Raw genomic sequence first — 17,558 nt, forward strand, 5'->3', positions numbered from 1 at the left:
TAACTAACTATATATCAGTATTGAATAGTTCATAATGTATAATTTGAAATAAACACAATAAAGAATGAAATTAAATTAAAATTAAAAGTGATTATTATTGCATGAACTACTAGAGAAATGATAAAACTAATGAGTAATTGCATACGGTAATATACAGTACGATTTGAATGCAACTTTGTAAAAGTTTTTTGTATTTGGTAAATTTATTCATTCAAACTGTATGAAATAGAAATACCATACTTTCAAACATACCAACAACAAATGAAGATTATTTGATTGTAGGCTAGTCGAAATTCATACATGAAATGATTTTACGCATTGATTGATAAAATATTGATGGGATCCATAAAGTTGATGGTGATTCATCTGATTTTGTCATTTACTAAACGTATTTAAAAAATTAATTTTCAAACAAAAGAATCCATCGAAGAGTTTCAATGAGAATGTTTAGACATTCAAACATAATGCATTATTTATTTGCTCCATTAATTGGATGAATTGACAAAAAAAGAACAAATATTCTTTTAGGGCCGGTTTCCGAGCTCGGGATTTAGCTAAGTTCTAGACTTTAAACAGCTGGAGTCAGAAAATTAGCTTTCCAAAACGGGGCGTAGTCGCAGTTTTTATAACAGTAGTCGCAGTTTTTATTTTTTCATTTCTAAAATTGGTAACGTTTTTTCTTGACGAAATTAAACATTTCTAAATAATTCAAAATAGCTGAAACCTTACACTATTTTCTCTTTATTTCATTTTGTGTTTAATTTTCAAGTTCTTTGAAATTCAATTCGAAATTTAAACGTGACTATGACAATGACAACGACTACGCTTAGCTAAATCCCGAGCTCGGAAACCGACCCTTAGAGCTACTTTTTAGTACACATTTCTTTGAAATAGCTAAACTATAGAGAGATAGTTATTTCAAATTGTACATTATATTATTCATAAAGATGAAATTTCAAATTCAATAGAATAATCAAAAAATTGACTGAGTTTGAATAATTTACCTTGTTTCAAGTTCGGTCACTTTTTTATTAGCCGCATTCACTTCATCCATCTGCTTTATTTTGTCAGATCTTGCTTCAGCGATGAGCTTCTCAGTTTCTTGGCTAGTTTTTTCTAATGCAGCAATTTTAGCATCTCTGAAAGCACAACAATAATACAGATTCATATCTTCAACTCAATTAATTTCACTCTACTGTAAACATGGTGTATCGTTAAGTAATGAAATATAATTATCAATCAATTAATGTTTTCACCACAAAATTACCATTTATTATTATCATCCATATTACAAATAAAAACATAAGCTAATTATATATGTATTTTACCGGTTCTGTACAAATACAATATATTCAGAGCGAAGCATCAGCTGATGAAGAGCGAAACACGTGTGTTAGTGGTGCATAAGGGTGGCTCCTAACGACAGGACAGGTGTGTTTGATCATGACTGTGTCTACACACATGCTGTCATACATTGTTGTGTTATCGCAGAGAAAGGCTTCCAACAAATTTTTTGAGGTTAGGTTTTTGTATCTTCGATTTTTTGTTATTTCTTCGCTGCTGCTCTATTTGGTTAAATTATTTTTGTATCATAATTTGTTTATTTAAGCGGTTTATTTATTATTATTGGTTGTTTATTCCATCTGAGAGGCTACTTTCAAACATTTGTTCGAAGCCTGTCGCTGATGACACAACATGCATGCATGATAAGCATGTGTGTACACACTTGTCTTGTGGCCACCCTAAGTCTGTAGACACCTTAAAACACGCTGCCCCCTGTGGGTTGGGGGAGCTTTGAGTCGATCATCGTACTCAAGAATGTGTTGAAAACCACAATTCACCCACAGTATCCATGCTTATCGTAGGAGGCGACTAAAATGGACCTCAAGGCAACTCCAGAAGTTGTCTTGCCTTCAAACCCACGGGATCTGCCCCATCAGGGCAGTTTCGGAGGGACAAAAAGAAAACCCCAAGAAACCAGAGATAGGTGAAACTCCACGCACAAATGTGGGTCGAGAGGCTGAGTCGAGGGTGGCCAGGCGCCCTAGAGGCAGTTTGGCGTCCCCTCTCTCAGCGGAAGGACCTTCATAAAGACCAGGATTGGAACTCACGTAGGTCACGAGTTTTGGGTGAAGTGACCAAACCTCACCACTGCTCAAAGAAGGACGGCCATTTACGCAAAACTTCTTGGTAGAGTTGAGGCTTCTGACCCTGCGAAGTTTCGGAGGGGCAAAAAGAGAAAACCCAAGAGACCAGAGATGGGTGAAACTCCAGGCACAAATGTGGGTCAAGATGTTGAGTCAAGGGTGGCCGGGCGCCCTAGAGGCAACTTGGCCACCCCTTCCTCAGCGGTAGGACCTTCAAAGTAGGCCAGGAGTGGAACTCACAAAGGTCACGAGGACTAATCAGTCTGAAGCATATCACACTGGATTGCAACAAGCAACCGGGTGATGAATGGGATGTTAGTATAGGGAAAACTCCTGGTTCTTGTAAAGAACACGGGTATTGGTTTGCTTAACTAACATACTACTTGGGAACACAATAAGCTTCGGTTGACGTGTGGAGTTCTTTGAACCTTTGGATTCTTGAATCCGTCCCTTCAAAAACAATAAACAATAAAGCACGCTGCAGACGGGGTCGATAATAACTTACATTGAGCGTCTACTAGCCGTCGCGGGAGCACGGAATTGGAAATACACCGTGTCCCACGAAGAGGTTTACACGTTTTATTTCATATTACATGCCCATTCATGCACCCAACTTTTTCAAATTTTACACAGTTAACAAAGTACGTTCTAAAAATATTATGGGAAGATTTCAGCTCCCTAACTTTTGAAGAAACAAAATGGCGGCACATTGAAAATTTTACCAATTCATAAAAATTTTCAATATGCCGCCATTTTGTTTCTACGAAGGTTAGGGAGCTGAAATTTTCCCATAATATTTTTTGTCATTGTCATTCAATCTCAGCTGTTTTCCATGCATGAAATCAAGCCGGTAAACAGCTGTTTGCTGAACAAATAAACATACGATTCTCATTACAGCACTCTCTATTGTAATGAAACCATATGTTTTCTTTATAGTCGAGTATGTTTCTTAGATCCAAATTAGGAACAGCAAAATTACTACAAAAAACAACCTTCAGCGCTCCACGTGGAAGTTTTGTCAACTTCCACAAAATTCCTGATTCGGAATTTGTAAACTAGGTTAAGTTTATAGAATACATGTAGTAACTTCAGCACAAGCAGGTAATGTTTTCTATTTCCCAATTATTCTTCTTTAGATTATTATGACAACAAATAGTGTACGTTACTTGGACGAGAATATATTTTACAGTGGTCGAATGAAATTCTAGTCTCGGCTAACGCCTCGACTAGAAACATCATTCTCGCCTGCAAAAGACCCCTTCCCGTCCATGTAACGTAAGATACTATAGAACTTACATTGTGAACTGTTTACAATTTGAAAAAGTTCGGTGCATGAGTGGGAACTTAATGTAAAAGTAAACGTGTAATCCGGAACACAAATGTAATGGAATTTCCAATTCAACATATTCATTATGTAAACAGTGGGGAGAGGCCTCCACCAATTATGTAAGCAGTCGCCTCCAATCATGTAAGCAGGATGTGACACTTCCACTAAATGTGTAAAGGGGAATGAAAAATGATAACAAAAAGGAGAACAGAATAACTAGTACTTTAATTAATTGGTACTTTCGGTTGAATATGGTTAAATATGATAATATTAATTTTGACTATTCAAAAGGTAAAATATAAATATATAAACAAACACAATATTAAAAATGAAATAAATAGGGAAGCTACTCGCTTGCTGCTAATGATACAATCTTTGTGGTTATGAAAAATTAAGAAAAATACCTTATCCAGTAAACACCTACCTTTCGAAGATGGCTTCCCCCTTTGGCATTCACTGGTTGAAACGCGACTTTACAGTTAGTATTAAAAACAAAATTAACTGAACGAGTGAAATGGGTTCAGATCCTGTCTCATTCAATAATACAATTCTCTTTAAACTGCTCGAACTGCGGCAGGAAAACTGTATTATAAAACAAGAGCAATATCTATCATTTTCACAAGAACAGCCGGATTTTTACTGTCAGTCCTATCAAAACGAGCTCTGCCCCAAAAGATAAATTTTGGGTATTAATATAAACTCAGCCAATGCCAAACATGAAAGCCATCTCAAGTACATATTTCTATCTATCGCAAAAGCGCACGTTTGTTAGTAAAAACAGAGAGAAGCTAACGTTAATATTGACAACAAATAAAATAAACATCTGTCGATGACAAAAGATTCTTCAAAGACAAAATACTGTTCATTGAACTTTTAATTTAAAAACTCTAAAATCCTGATCAATATATGATTAATATAATAAATAAGTCCCATATGACCAGGTGACAATTGACAGCCCAATTGTAATTCATTGACTATCCAATTCCAATTCATTGGCAATCCAATTGGAAATGCCATGTACATTTGAGTTCCGGAATTTGGCGTTCCCGCGACTGCTACTATTGTCCCTGTGTGCAGGCTACTCAAGTAACAATCACCAACAAGACATGGTCACCAACATCATCACAAGGTCACCAACAAGACAATTTATAATTGTAATAATTACTGACTTTGGTATGCTGGCAGCATCAATGGCCGCCTGCCTGAGTTCGCTCTCCTCCAGGTAGCGCTGCTCCCACTTGGCCACCTCTCCCTCCAGCCGCATTATCTTCTCGTCCTTCTCTCGCAGCTGCCGCTTCAGCTCGGGAAGGCTTTCGCCCGGCTCGCCACCTGAAACCATATCATATTTATTTGTTTATTTATGAAAAAAAACATGGTAGCATACAGGATTTCTCTAAAAATTGCTTCCTTAACAACACAATTACAATAGTCCATTATACATAGTAAGAGTACAGGAAAAAAAGAATATTGGAAATAAAATTAAATTCCACTAAAAATTAAATACTACTGTAGAGCAGCAATACCACATTACAACAGATGCAATGAGTACTGCATTTCGATGATTTTCATACAAATCATTCATAATCATAAAATAATTCATTTGCAGATGGAAAGTACTGAGATATTGCAATTATTCAAATTCTAATGAATTCATCCTATACTATTAAACGAACAATTTCTGTTTATATGTTTATCTGTATGTGACCGGATCTCGAAAACGGCTCTAACGATTCAAACGAAATTTGGAACAAAGTAGGTTTATGATATGAAAATTCGATTGCACTAGGTCTCAACCCTGGGATAACTCGCTGAAGGACATTAAAAGGATAAATACATCCTTGGAAAAACAGCAGGAGATTTTGTCGATACCGTAATGGAAGAGAGTGAACGAGTGCATGTGTGGGATGGATCATCCAGCTGATCTCACGAGAAGAAAAATTCAGCAAAACTTATTTTCGTTTATTTTTTTAGAAAACATGTTTACTTCAGAAAATCCAAAATAGCAACTAGATGCCGTTAGTGTAGAATATTACATAGTATATTAACAAATATTGTGGCAAACATAGTATATCATTCTAAATCGAATTCTTAGTATATCTATTTGTAATTGATAATGTGTTAGTTTTTTGAAGTGTGAATAAATTGTTATTTTGATGAGTGATAGTAGCTTAACCTAGATTTTGATTTCGACTGTAGTATAAATTTGAAAAGGGACAGTTTTGGGCATAAGCCTGTTGTGCCTCCTCATAAAACTGTAAAAATAATTGTACGACTGAAAAAATTAATAAATATAAACTATAAATTCAATCTTTCGTTACAAATTTTCTATGCTTTTACAATCCAGAGCAAAGCTTGGTCCGTCAGTTTGGTGTAAGGGTAAGCATTCCTGATTGGCAATTAGGAGGTAATGGGTTCGATTCCTGGGCTGACAAATAATTTTTCAATAGTAGCGTTCATAGAATTTCCATCTAGCTGTTTATCCTGTTGTCAATATTTGCAGTAGCAGAAGTCTTCGGGGTGAATTACAGCATTTAATTTGGATTTTCGTTTAATAATAATTATCAATTCATTAGCATTTGAATAATTGCAGACTGGTTGGCCGCTATGGCTTGAATTGTGACTTTATTCATTACTAATTCAGGCTAAAAAAAACATGATTATCAGTCATGATTACAGTCAACATGATTAAAGTCATTACCTGTAATCTTCATCAAAATTAAATTTTGAAATTCTCTACCTATGTTGTATGAAATCTATTCTACGTGCCTCTTCGAAAAAAAAACTAATCCAATATAAATATTTTTGTTTGATCTTTATTTAGAGCTGACGCCTTAATTGAAGCTTAGGCACGAGTGATGATGATGATGATGATGATGATGATGAGAGATGAATGTCCGGAAATGGGAATTTTCCCCAGAATTGCTCATGATGAATGAATGAGCGAATTTATTTTATTTGCCAACAATGAATTACAATATAAAACCTGGCAAAAATATTATATTTTTTAATCAAAAATATTATTTTTTTTTTGAGTAATAATCAACAGTAATCTTCCAAATCTTCGATCTTCCAAATAAGACAATAGTTTAATGGTGAATGAGTGGCCAAAGCTTTGTTACTTCCGGGTTGAATTGAAAATTAAAATTGAATATTGAAAACATTATTCGAAATAAGATCAGCTTTCTTTCACTTGCCAGCTATTTTTCAATACAAACCAGGATTTGTTTTTGCATCAGGACGATATGATGATAAATACAGACAAAAAGTACGAAACACATTAATAAATAAATAAAGAATAGTACTAAAATGAGACATTCACGAACGATTCAGTAAATTTTCAATGTTAATAACATTAATAATGCCATTAATACTTTAATGTTATCCTATAATATTAAGCGAGCAATTTCTGTATTTTTATAACAGGTTATTTATATTATAACTGGTTATTTATGTTCAACGGATCTCGAAAACGGCTCTAACGATTTTCACGAAATTTGGAACATAGTAGGTTTATGATATAAAAATTCGATTGCACTACGTCTCATCCTTGGGAAAACTCGCTGAACGACATTAAAAGAATAATTCATCCTTGGCTGAAACAGCTGAGACTTTCGTCGTCTGTGGATAGTAAAAAGTGAGCGAATGATTCTGTGGAAAATCAAAATATCGCATCCCCGAAATTCATAAGCTGACATATAGCCAGCTGTGAAATATAAACATGATCATTTTAGAGAATTGTGTTCTGTTTATCAATAAATAAAAATAACGAGCGAAGTTCGGTGCCCCGATATTTACGGTAAACACAGACAAAAATACGAAACACATTAATAAATAAATGAAGAATTGTACTAAAATGAGACATTCATGAACGATTCCGTAAATTTTTAATGTTATCATTAATGCTAATAACATTAATAATGCCATAATTACTTTAATGTTATGAATATGATTAGTTATGCTTGAAAGTCATGCGCCGACGCAGGAAATTATTGGAGTTATAATATTAAAAGGAAACATATTAAACGTCATTCAAGATTATCAACATAAACACTGAGGGACAGTGTTGGGAACAGTATTGGAGTTTTACATACTGAATGAAAGAGAAAAAAAATTAAACGTCATATGCTAAGATCATTAGCATAAACACTGAGAAGCATACTTGACCTATGGTCAGACAATATGAACTTGAATGAATTTTTCTTGATAAAACAGAGATATGCCAACAGGAAAGCCAACTGACTCATCAGAAATTCGCAAATAAGTGCATAATTAGTTCTCAATAAAATATCTCTCTCAGTTCTCATTGCAGGAGCGGTTTCAAATTCAATTTTCAAATTTGTATATTTAATCATGAGACTAGTGTTGTTTGTTTTTACTCTATTGGTGTTTGTGTGTGGAATACTGGCTAATATTATAACTACTACAACACCAAAACCTCTATTGAGGCCAGGAGGAAAGACTGCTTATCGCTCTGTGGGTGGCAACTCCAGACGCAGTAGAGACGTAAATGGTGGTAAGAGACAATTCCTTATACATCTATTAAAAAAAAACAAGTATTAAATTGATAGTCACGACCAGTTTATTCAGGCTAAGCCGGTTCTTCCCGTGAGCGACTCCCCACCAACAAAAGCCACACGTATTTACTTTTTTTTATTAGTATATCAAGAAATAATTGATAGCGAGCATCAACAGAGTTTGGCTACCTTAGTCGTCAACAATAGTTAATTATTAATTTTTTAAAATAGTTAATTTTAATAATTAATATACTCTGATTAGAGTTTCTGAGAAGCTGTAAAAACAAACAAACATAGTTGATATTATTGATTAACGCTCTCATTGCCGATAGAGGCATTGCACAAGTGACTTCGCATTTCATTTTCAATTTATAGCTGCAATTATGAGGCTGGTACTGTTAGCGTTTACTTTACTTCTATTAGTGTCGGGAATGCTGGCAAAAATAATTACAACACCAAAACCAAGATCGTTTCCAAAAAAGGGTTGGTCTGCAGGAGGATTGTCGAGACGTGCCCGAGACATAAATGCTGGTATGAAATTGGAAATTCCTTTTTAACTTATTCAAAACAATATTAAAATATTAAATCGATTGACACAATCTATGTATGAATAGTGCTCTATCAGGGCGTTTTGCTGGATAAATGTGACAATCGTAAATCTGGCAACACGCCCTGGTCTCCGCGGCTTTGTTGGGCTTGTCTTGGGCCATGACAAGATACGCGCAACGTGCGTGGATGAAGTAATCCTATTATATTTATCCATTTTATGAAATTTGGATGAAAAGAAGTTTTGGACTGTAGTCTGTTTCTTTGTTCTTAAGATGATTGTAAATGATAAATTAATAAATTAATATTAAGAGAGCAATTTCTGTATATATTTTTATATCTGGTTATCTGGATATTTATATGGTTATTTATGTTCAACGGATCTCGAAAACGGCTCTAAAGATTTTCACGAAATTTGAAACATAGTAGGTTAATGATATAAAAATTCGATTGCACTAGGTCTCATCCCTGGGAAAACTCGCCGAAGGACATGAAAAGGATAATTCATCCTTAAAAAAAAAAATGATAGTTTCGTCGTCTGTCGATAAAAGAAGAAGCGTGTGCCTGTGTGGGAGATAAGCTGTGTAATCAATTAGCGTACCGTATCTCGCGAGAAATCTATAAATTTTAATTGACTCGATCAAAATAATCTGATTTGTTGACTTGAGATGGTATATCATAATATTCAAAGTTAATCATTATTTTACAGTTTTAAGTGATTAGAGAGTGTTATTTTGTTATTCAATTTGGTTTGTAAGCAATCTAAATTAGAATATTTTGATTAAAAATTTGACCTGAATTCAAGTGTATGGAACACAACCTACTTTTTGGAATATTTATAGTGTATAAATAAAAATTCGGGGAAGAAACAGTTTTGGGCTGTGCCTGTTAGTCCTTCCCCAATCATTTTAAAGAATTGAGTTCTGTTTATCAATAAATAAATAAATAACGAGCGAAGCTCGGTGCCCCGATAGTTCAATATTAAGATAACGTTTCTGATTTTTTTTAATTACTGTGACCTCAGGTCTGGGAAAACTAGATGTAGTTTAATTATTTAATTGATGTGTCATACACTGTTGGAGCTATGCTCAAATTATACAAAACAATTCATTCTACATCAGTCTATCAAATAATATTGATTGCGCACTTATCTGAATTTGGCCACCACAGTTGTCAGCATTGTTAGTTGAATCTCTCAGAGTTGTCAGTCATTTTTCAATTAAAACTGCAATCATGAGACTAGTGCTGTTTGCGTGTACCCTAATTGTATTATTTGTGTCTGAAATACTGGCTGATACAATTTCAACAACACCAAAGCCCCGCATAATAGACGCACATGCGTATCGCTCTATAGGTGTACATTCTAGAAGGAGCAGGAACGTGAATGGTGAGAAATAAATTCCTATTAATAAAATAAAAATAATGTATTTTCTCAAGTTTGATTTATTGTTGAAAATCGTAGTTCGTTCCAGTACATTACAAAAGTTAACAGACTGTTAAAGAAGTAGTGAGCTGTTAGTTACTGATAGTAATGTGATGGGCACGTTAAACCACGGTCCCGGCTGAAGTATAGCCCATCAGTGACTCCACATCAATAAAAAGCAATATACATTTAATTATTTTATAGTTATTTAACTGGAAAACTACCAGACTTTTCACAAACAGATCAAAAGATGTTAATTTTTTTCTTCATGACAAGATTTGTTAAATTTTTTGAAGAATAGTTCAGACAAGCTTTCCACTTTGTAGTTCCATCTTCAAAGCCGCGTTACCATTTTTTGACTATGAATATAATGTGACCACAGAAAAGCAATTTCAAATTAACAGAATTTGGCTTGCAATTTGAGTATGAAAGTTTCTACCTAACATATAAAGAGTACAGGATAATCCTAAATCTGTTTCTTTGTCCTTAAGTTGATTGTAAATGACAAATAAATAAGTGAATTTCACAATTTTCAACAATTCTGTTCAATGTTCAATATTCTCATTCCCAACGGATGAAACTTTTGCACCACAGAGAAACAAATAAATAATCAATTATTATTTATTGAAATCTTGAACGTCATTAACTATGAATTCTGTAATTAACAGACGGTTCTTCCTATCTGTAAAACACTGACCAATGACTGGGAGGTCAGAAAATATGAACTTGAAAGAAAACATAGGCAAAAACTAGATAAGCCATTATCATTCTCAGATGGAATGCATAATTTCTTAATTGAAATCAAATATGATATCAATTATTTACTGTATCAATAGATTATAATAAATTAGTGCTGGTAAAGTTGGTCATTGCACAAGTGATTTCTAGTTTGAATTTTGAAATATCTATCTGGAGTCATGAGAATAGAGCTGTTGGCGATCAGTCTACTGGTGTTTGTATCTGGGATATTGGCTGGAGGAATCCCACCGACATCAAAACCAAGTCCAACATCCAAAGGAGTTAATAGGGGTGCAATAGGTGCAACCTCAAGACGAAGCAGAGACGTAAATCGTGGTAATTGACAGATCCTGGCCTGACATTCTCAAGTATTACACTGATTGTTGCAATCAACTTATTTCAAGGATTATTAACATTTATACATGACTTTTCCACCTTATGAGAATATTAAAAAGTGTGTGCAATATTGTATTTCTATTTAAATTCTTCAATAATTAAATTTCTCGAACAATCTTACTACAGTGAGGTCCACGTTATAATGGCAGTGAAGAAATATAGGAGAAAAACGTTGCCAAGTCTCTCTATTTTGCCACTGAGTGCACACAGCTATTACTCAATTCATCCCATTAAATTTGATCTAATAATAATTATCATTTCCTTAGTAAAATAATCAATTTAATGTCAAATAAATCAAGAAAATATTTTTTTTTCATAATTTGATTCAAAAATTTGCTTTCATAACTGAGATCAGATTTTTATTTTTATACAAACCTGAAATGGAGGCTAATTTAAGAAGCTGTGATACACCAATCTGAATTTCAAAACAACAGAAATTAAGTTATTTGGTGGGTATTCTATTCCAATTTCTTTCAAAAATGATAGAAAAATAGAAATCCTTTTTAAAATAAGTAATTTTATTGGAAACAATTCTGAAATAACCTTTCAATTACTATTTATACCGGTACGAGTAGGTCGGATAAGCATGGATAAAGTCTAGGATGGTTAGTTATCAACTTTTAAAATGTCATTTCAGGTATTTTAATTTGTGTTTCTCATACGGTAATGTCTAAAAATTATTTCATTGTTTCAAAAATACATTTTAAATCAATTATGACTTGTGTACCAAAGTATTTTGATAGAATGAAGAAAAACATTGCGGCTAAGAATTGTTAGTCTACTTTTGTACAGTCACTGTCAAAAGTAAAAATAAAATATTCTGGCAAACTGACAACATTGCAAAGCTAGAGAGAGATAACGATATCTGTTTTGTTGTATGATAGAAAAGGACAGCAACAGTATTGTCAATTGTACACTGCCATTATAACGTGGACCTCACTATAACATTCCTAGCCAATCCCATCTACTCATTCCCCAACTTTTGGTTTCTCTTACTACAATATTTCTTTAGTAAGTTTCTGTATTATTTCAACATTTCTTGTCAAATGTTACATGCTATATAACATGATCACTTCTTGTAATTAAATTATTCTGTAACCATGCTTCAAAATGACCTTTAGTTATTATTCACATGGAAAAAAAGTTTAATAGCTAACAGGGGCCTCTCAGTATTTACATCAATAAAATTATGAACATATTAGCAATTTATTATCACTCGATTCGATCTTCATTAAACATCAATATAACTCGATTCTAATTATCTCTCTATCATATAATAAAAATTTATTTATTTATTTTCAAATGCAACTCTTCACGAGTATTTCAAGCCCAGGTGATCTATCTTAATGAGATCTATCACTCAATGAGTTAAAAATAGATCTCTATTTATTAATAAAACAATATAACAAATATGGCTTCTCCACTCACTAAAAACACAAAACGCATCATCATTTGTCGTAGGTGCTTTACACACTACACCATCAACAATAATGGGGAGCAGAGGATGAAAGATCACGATGAGTACTGTGCCAACAACCAGACTGCTAGAATCATCATGCCTCAACTCAAGGAAGATGGAAGCCCACCAACAATGAAATTCGAGAAACATTTGAATAAATTTAGGCTACCATTGGTGGCCTATGCAGATTTCGAATGTCTACTGGAGAAGCCAGTAGATTTTTTTTATATTGTTTTATTAATTTAAAAAGTAGCCCATGTGAATGAAGTGTTTTTATCGCTATTTATTTATTTAGCGTATGGCAGATACACAACACATAAAGCTTATGAGTCTCAAATGCCTACATATATACTGCATATTTCCAATTCTTCGAGATGCTGTTAAGTTTTCGGTCAGGAGAACATATATAAGTTTGTCTGACCGCCATCATTTGCTAGTCCATTTAGCGTTACCCAATACGAAATAGCGAACTAGCGTTACACATATTTCAGTTAACCTTCCGGTAGTCGCGCCCTACTCAATCACACGAGCAGTCGCGTGTTGTACTTTCTACAACATCCAATTTTCCAAGTGTTATGTACTCTGTTTACTGTCAAAACATATTAATTAATTGTATAATTACTTTTTCCATCTTCTTGGATTATATTACGCCTATGAACATTTGGATAATTACCATTTCATAGCCCAATAAGGTACATCAAGCAAAGCCATCATTCTGTGTTATTGGTTCGTTTACAGTCCCCGTATACAGTCTTTCCCTGTCGCGACTAAATGGCACCTAAATACTGAACCATTGCTCGGTGGATACTGCAACTCAGTGGAGTGATGGGGAGAAAGTTTTGGAATGCATAGGTGACTCATTCACTGACACCACCCCATCCAATAGTTTTGTGCAGCAAAAAACTGACACTGTTGTACATTTTACAACAGCGCGACTGCCGAAAGGTTAAGTAGTTAAGAATCTGATTGTTGGAAAAATTTTGAGGTTAAACAAGGTTGAAACTCAACTTTAAATATCTAATGCAAAACTGTCATAAATCAATGGAACTTTATGTTGAATTAAAGATATGTAAATTTATAAATGTATGATTGAATAAATAGATTTTGGAAAATGTTTTTGATTAGACTTTTGTTACAGGACAACCTGACAAAGGGCACCAAAGAGATGAAGAGCTAAAGGAATCAGGCAGTGATCTCCACGGTGTGGGCTCACAATCCAGACGGAGGGGCCGTGATGTTAGTGGGATGGCATCAGTCGACCAAATACCAATGGGCCAAGACAATCGATTCTCTGAACGAGACCTTTCTCCCCACAGATGGTAAACATACAATTAATTCCGTGTGAATATTCATAAATTATAGACTTCAGCTGGATTCTCACATATTTTCTCTATAATAATTATATATATTCTTACATATATAAAAGCGAAATGGCACTCACTCACAGACTGACTGACTGACTCACTCACTAGCAGAACTAAAAATCTACCGGACCAAAAACGTTCAAATTTGGTAGGTATGTTCAGTTGGCCCTTTAGAGGCGCACTAAGAACGTATTTGGAAAAATTCCATAGATACGCCCAAAATCTGCGTTTTTCCAGCGTTTTTAGCGTTTTTCTAGCGTTTTCTCAGCTTTATCGAGAACAAATTAACAGAAAATGTTCAAATTTAGTACAGAAGGTCAGCTAGGGTGTAATAATGTTGTGTTAGAAGGGATTTGTAATAACGTCGAAGATACGCCCCAAAATTAGCGTTTTTCCAGCGTTTTTTGCTTTTTCTCAGATTTATCGAGAACAAATGAACAGAAATTGTTCAAATTTAGTACAGAAGCTCAGCTAAGGTGAAATAATGTTGTCTGGAAGGAATTTGCAATAACGACAAAGATACGCCCAAAATTAGCGGTTTTTTACGTTTTCTCAGTTCTTTCATCAAGTAATAGACAGAAGATGTTCAAATTTGGTACTTTGACTTTCTGATGGAATGAAGCATGGTCAAATGAAAAATGCAGGCGAGCGAAGCGAGCCCGCTGATCTCAATTTTGGACGATCCAGTCGGGGGTCCAGGGGGCGAAGCCCCCTGGCCAGACGGATATGGCGAGCAAAGCGAACCTGACGGCTAGTCAGTAGTATAAAAGTCTATGTCCAGTTCAGTGAAATATTCTCCACGTGAATTGAAATGGGACTGTTCATACTGAGTGGGAATAGTGCCATTAAAACTCATGGAAGAGTATTATTTTCACTGACGCGAATAATATTACTTATATGTGGAAATCTAGCTTTATAGTTAGATTCATGTCAACACTCTGTTCACGGAATTGAGAACTGATTTGAATAACAATGATCATTAAGGTGCATACAGATTTTCGCTCTGTTCCGCAATCGAACGTCACTCGAGCAGATCGATTGATGATCGACCGGGGAGCAAGAGTGGAACGCGAGAAGAGCTAACATCTCCCGTAACGTTCATGATCGGAGCGATTGCGGAGCGATGGCGGAGCGTGCGCGGAACGGGTTGGAGGCGCGTATATCTGTACGCAGCTTTACGTACGTCGATCTTGCTTGGCAAGGTTTTTCACAGTCATAAATCCACCTCATCGTTAGCCCTTTTAATGAAGATTGGTTGATCTATCTAATATCAAACTTCTTTATGTTAAAAACATTCTTCAACATTTTAATAATTTGTCTAACAATTACCTCTTCAGTGATGAAACCTTTTTGAGAAAGCAATATCCTATACCCGTCAGACATACGTAGTTTATCATTGAAACTATAGTGAGGTCCACGTTATGACAGTGGAGAAAGATAGGAGAACAACGTTGCCGATCCTCAGTCTTGACAATGCCCTCTATAGACGGTACCTGATACAGGTTTATTGATGTAATATTAACAGTTCATTCTCGTTTGTAAATGATCAATTATATTTTATTAAGCAATAAATTATATTTTTCAGTAATTTCATAATGAATTTTCATATTTAAGATGGAATATTTTGTTGATTAATTATAAATTCTACATTGTTAGATGACGATCTGGCAACAGAGCAAAGCGAGAAAGAAATAGCGCTACCGCTTTGTTGAATGATAGACAAAGATAGCAATACCATTGCTAATCAAACACTGTCATTATAACGTGGACCTCACTATAGTTTGTAATAGAGTGAGGAAAATGAACTATGAAATACGTGAATCTTTTATTGGAGATTATTCACTTTAAATAATCTAATAGATTCAGATTGGATTTTGACGATCTAGAAAAATCTAATAAGATTTGCTTCACTAGAATTTTAGTACTTTCCTTATTGTTGACAACACTATCTTTTACTAACCGTTTAAGACGTGTTTTTACACAATTCTCAAGTTTTTCCAACAAATATAATAGCTTTTGGTGATAGCTTAATGAGAATATTGGAAAAATAATGAGTTAATACAGTGCCGTGGGTAACAATAGTCTATTATTCTATAAATTGTGATGGCTAATGTGAAAACCGTACTCAATTTGGCCAAGTAAGTTGTATTTTCAAGAGAATTACAAAATGTATTTGTATTTGAAATGTATTAAAACCACTTCACTTGTAAGGGCTACTTTATTAAAATTAATAAGAACATGTAATACCCTTTTTATTTAAAATATTTTATGTTGAAATGTTTTAAAATATTTAAATATTTTTAATAAAATGCGTACTACATGTTTTATATTGTTTTTATTGATTGAAATGTACTTTATATTTTAGGCTACATCAGGGCAAGAATGAGACGTGACAACACCAAGAGAGCTGGCCTGAAAAAGTTATCAACGAAATTTCAACCTAAAAAGGACCAATCGAAGGATAAGCTCCATTCGACAGCAAGGTCTTTGGGACCCTTGCGAGCAAGGCGTGCGTAAATAGTTAACAACTGGTTGGAATAATCACATATTAAAAGTAAGATCGAGTAAAAAATGTGCAACTGATCGTAAAAGTTAACTGATCTTATAAGTTCAACTGATATTATAAAAGTTTTACTGATCTTAAAAGTAAGATTAAGTAAGAAATGTGCAACTGATCGTGGAAGTTAAATGAAAATGTTTAACGAAATATCACTAATAATGACATAGAACTGAATATTTTACAGTTTTAACTAAAACTTATCGATTGAAGAAATAATAATCTACAATAATTATTACTGTAGAGTGAATTGAGAACTATCGTTAACTTGCTGTGAGCTAGTAAATTGTCCTAGTTAACACCTCATAAGAAATAAATGTTTACACAATTTAAAAACCTTTCAAGTCTTATTAATTAAATTTTATTAATTTAATTAAGTTTTAATTAAATTTTATTAATTTAATTAAGTTTTATTAACTCCACCTGCAGCAACTGGCAACTCGGATCTATTAGAGTAGTTTCCCCACTAATTAATGTAATACAATATTTGTTAATTCAAACCGTCTGTAAATAATTATTTCAACAGAACGACTTTTTTAATCTATTAATAGTAGACAATGAAATGTAATTAAAAATAAAAACTAGAAATTGACACAGGTTTTTTTTCGTGTTTCAGAGTAAGATTACAAATGGAGAGCTTTAAAGATAATAAAGGATAATAATATTGAGAAAACACCGATGAAACTGCAGAGGAAAGTTTAACGCAAAACTGCATTACTTCGAAATGGAAACTCATGAAAAATACAAGGGAACCAACTTGCAAAAAAATTAAACATAAGTTGTGTTTAATAAATAAAGTATTTTAACACTTGACATACTTCCTTTACTCCATTCTAAAATCGACTAAACTTTGTCGAAGCCTAGATTTGGGTGGAAAAGATTCTACTGGCAATCAACACGATTGAAATTTGTATAGCTACCAGAATTTCTAATTTATCAACAGTGCATTTCATGACTAATGAGATGTGAGGAGAAATCCTCACAATCCTCAGTAGCATACCTAGGGTTTTAAAATGAGGGGTTGTGCAAATGTTTTGGGCCCCATATGCAATTTACCAAGTGGAATTTGATGATGTGGGGGGTGTTA

At 34.0% G+C, this 17,558-nt stretch overlaps 2 protein-coding genes across 11 annotated transcripts in view; one reads left to right on the forward strand and one right to left on the reverse strand.

Moving 5' to 3' along the window:
* LOC111046287 overlaps nt 1-17,558 on the reverse strand; it is a 62,097-nt gene that overhangs the window by 9,159 nt on the left and 35,380 nt on the right. Inside the window, exons 10-11 of the mRNA XM_039419873.1 lie at nt 4,644-4,803; nt 1,005-1,139 (exon numbers count right to left, since the gene is read on the reverse strand). Of these exons, the coding sequence (XP_039275807.1) occupies nt 1,005-1,139; nt 4,644-4,803 (295 nt within the window). The remainder of the gene's footprint in view (nt 1-1,004; nt 1,140-4,643; nt 4,804-17,558) is intronic.
* On the forward strand, nt 7,690-17,284 carry LOC111063574. 10 transcript variants are annotated; one of them, XR_005571462.1, is made up of 4 exons: nt 7,690-7,987; nt 13,689-13,869; nt 16,280-16,468; nt 17,088-17,284. XR_005571462.1 is itself a non-coding variant. In XM_039429616.1 (3 exons), exons 1-3 carry the CDS (start codon nt 7,825-7,827, stop codon nt 16,305-16,307), a joined length of 372 nt encoding a protein of 123 aa, XP_039285550.1. In that variant the 5' UTR covers nt 7,701-7,824; the 3' UTR covers nt 16,308-17,063. The 10 variants fall into 10 exon arrangements, 5 of the variants coding, with proteins under 5 accessions (XP_039285550.1, XP_039285559.1, XP_039285579.1 ...); XR_005571463.1 differs by having other exon boundaries at nt 7,713-7,984; XR_005571468.1 differs by having other exon boundaries at nt 7,722-8,519.

The sequence above is a fragment of the Nilaparvata lugens genome, chromosome 1 (assembly GCF_014356525.2).
Source record: "Nilaparvata lugens isolate BPH chromosome 1, ASM1435652v1, whole genome shotgun sequence".
NCBI lineage: Eukaryota > Metazoa > Arthropoda > Insecta > Hemiptera > Delphacidae > Nilaparvata > Nilaparvata lugens.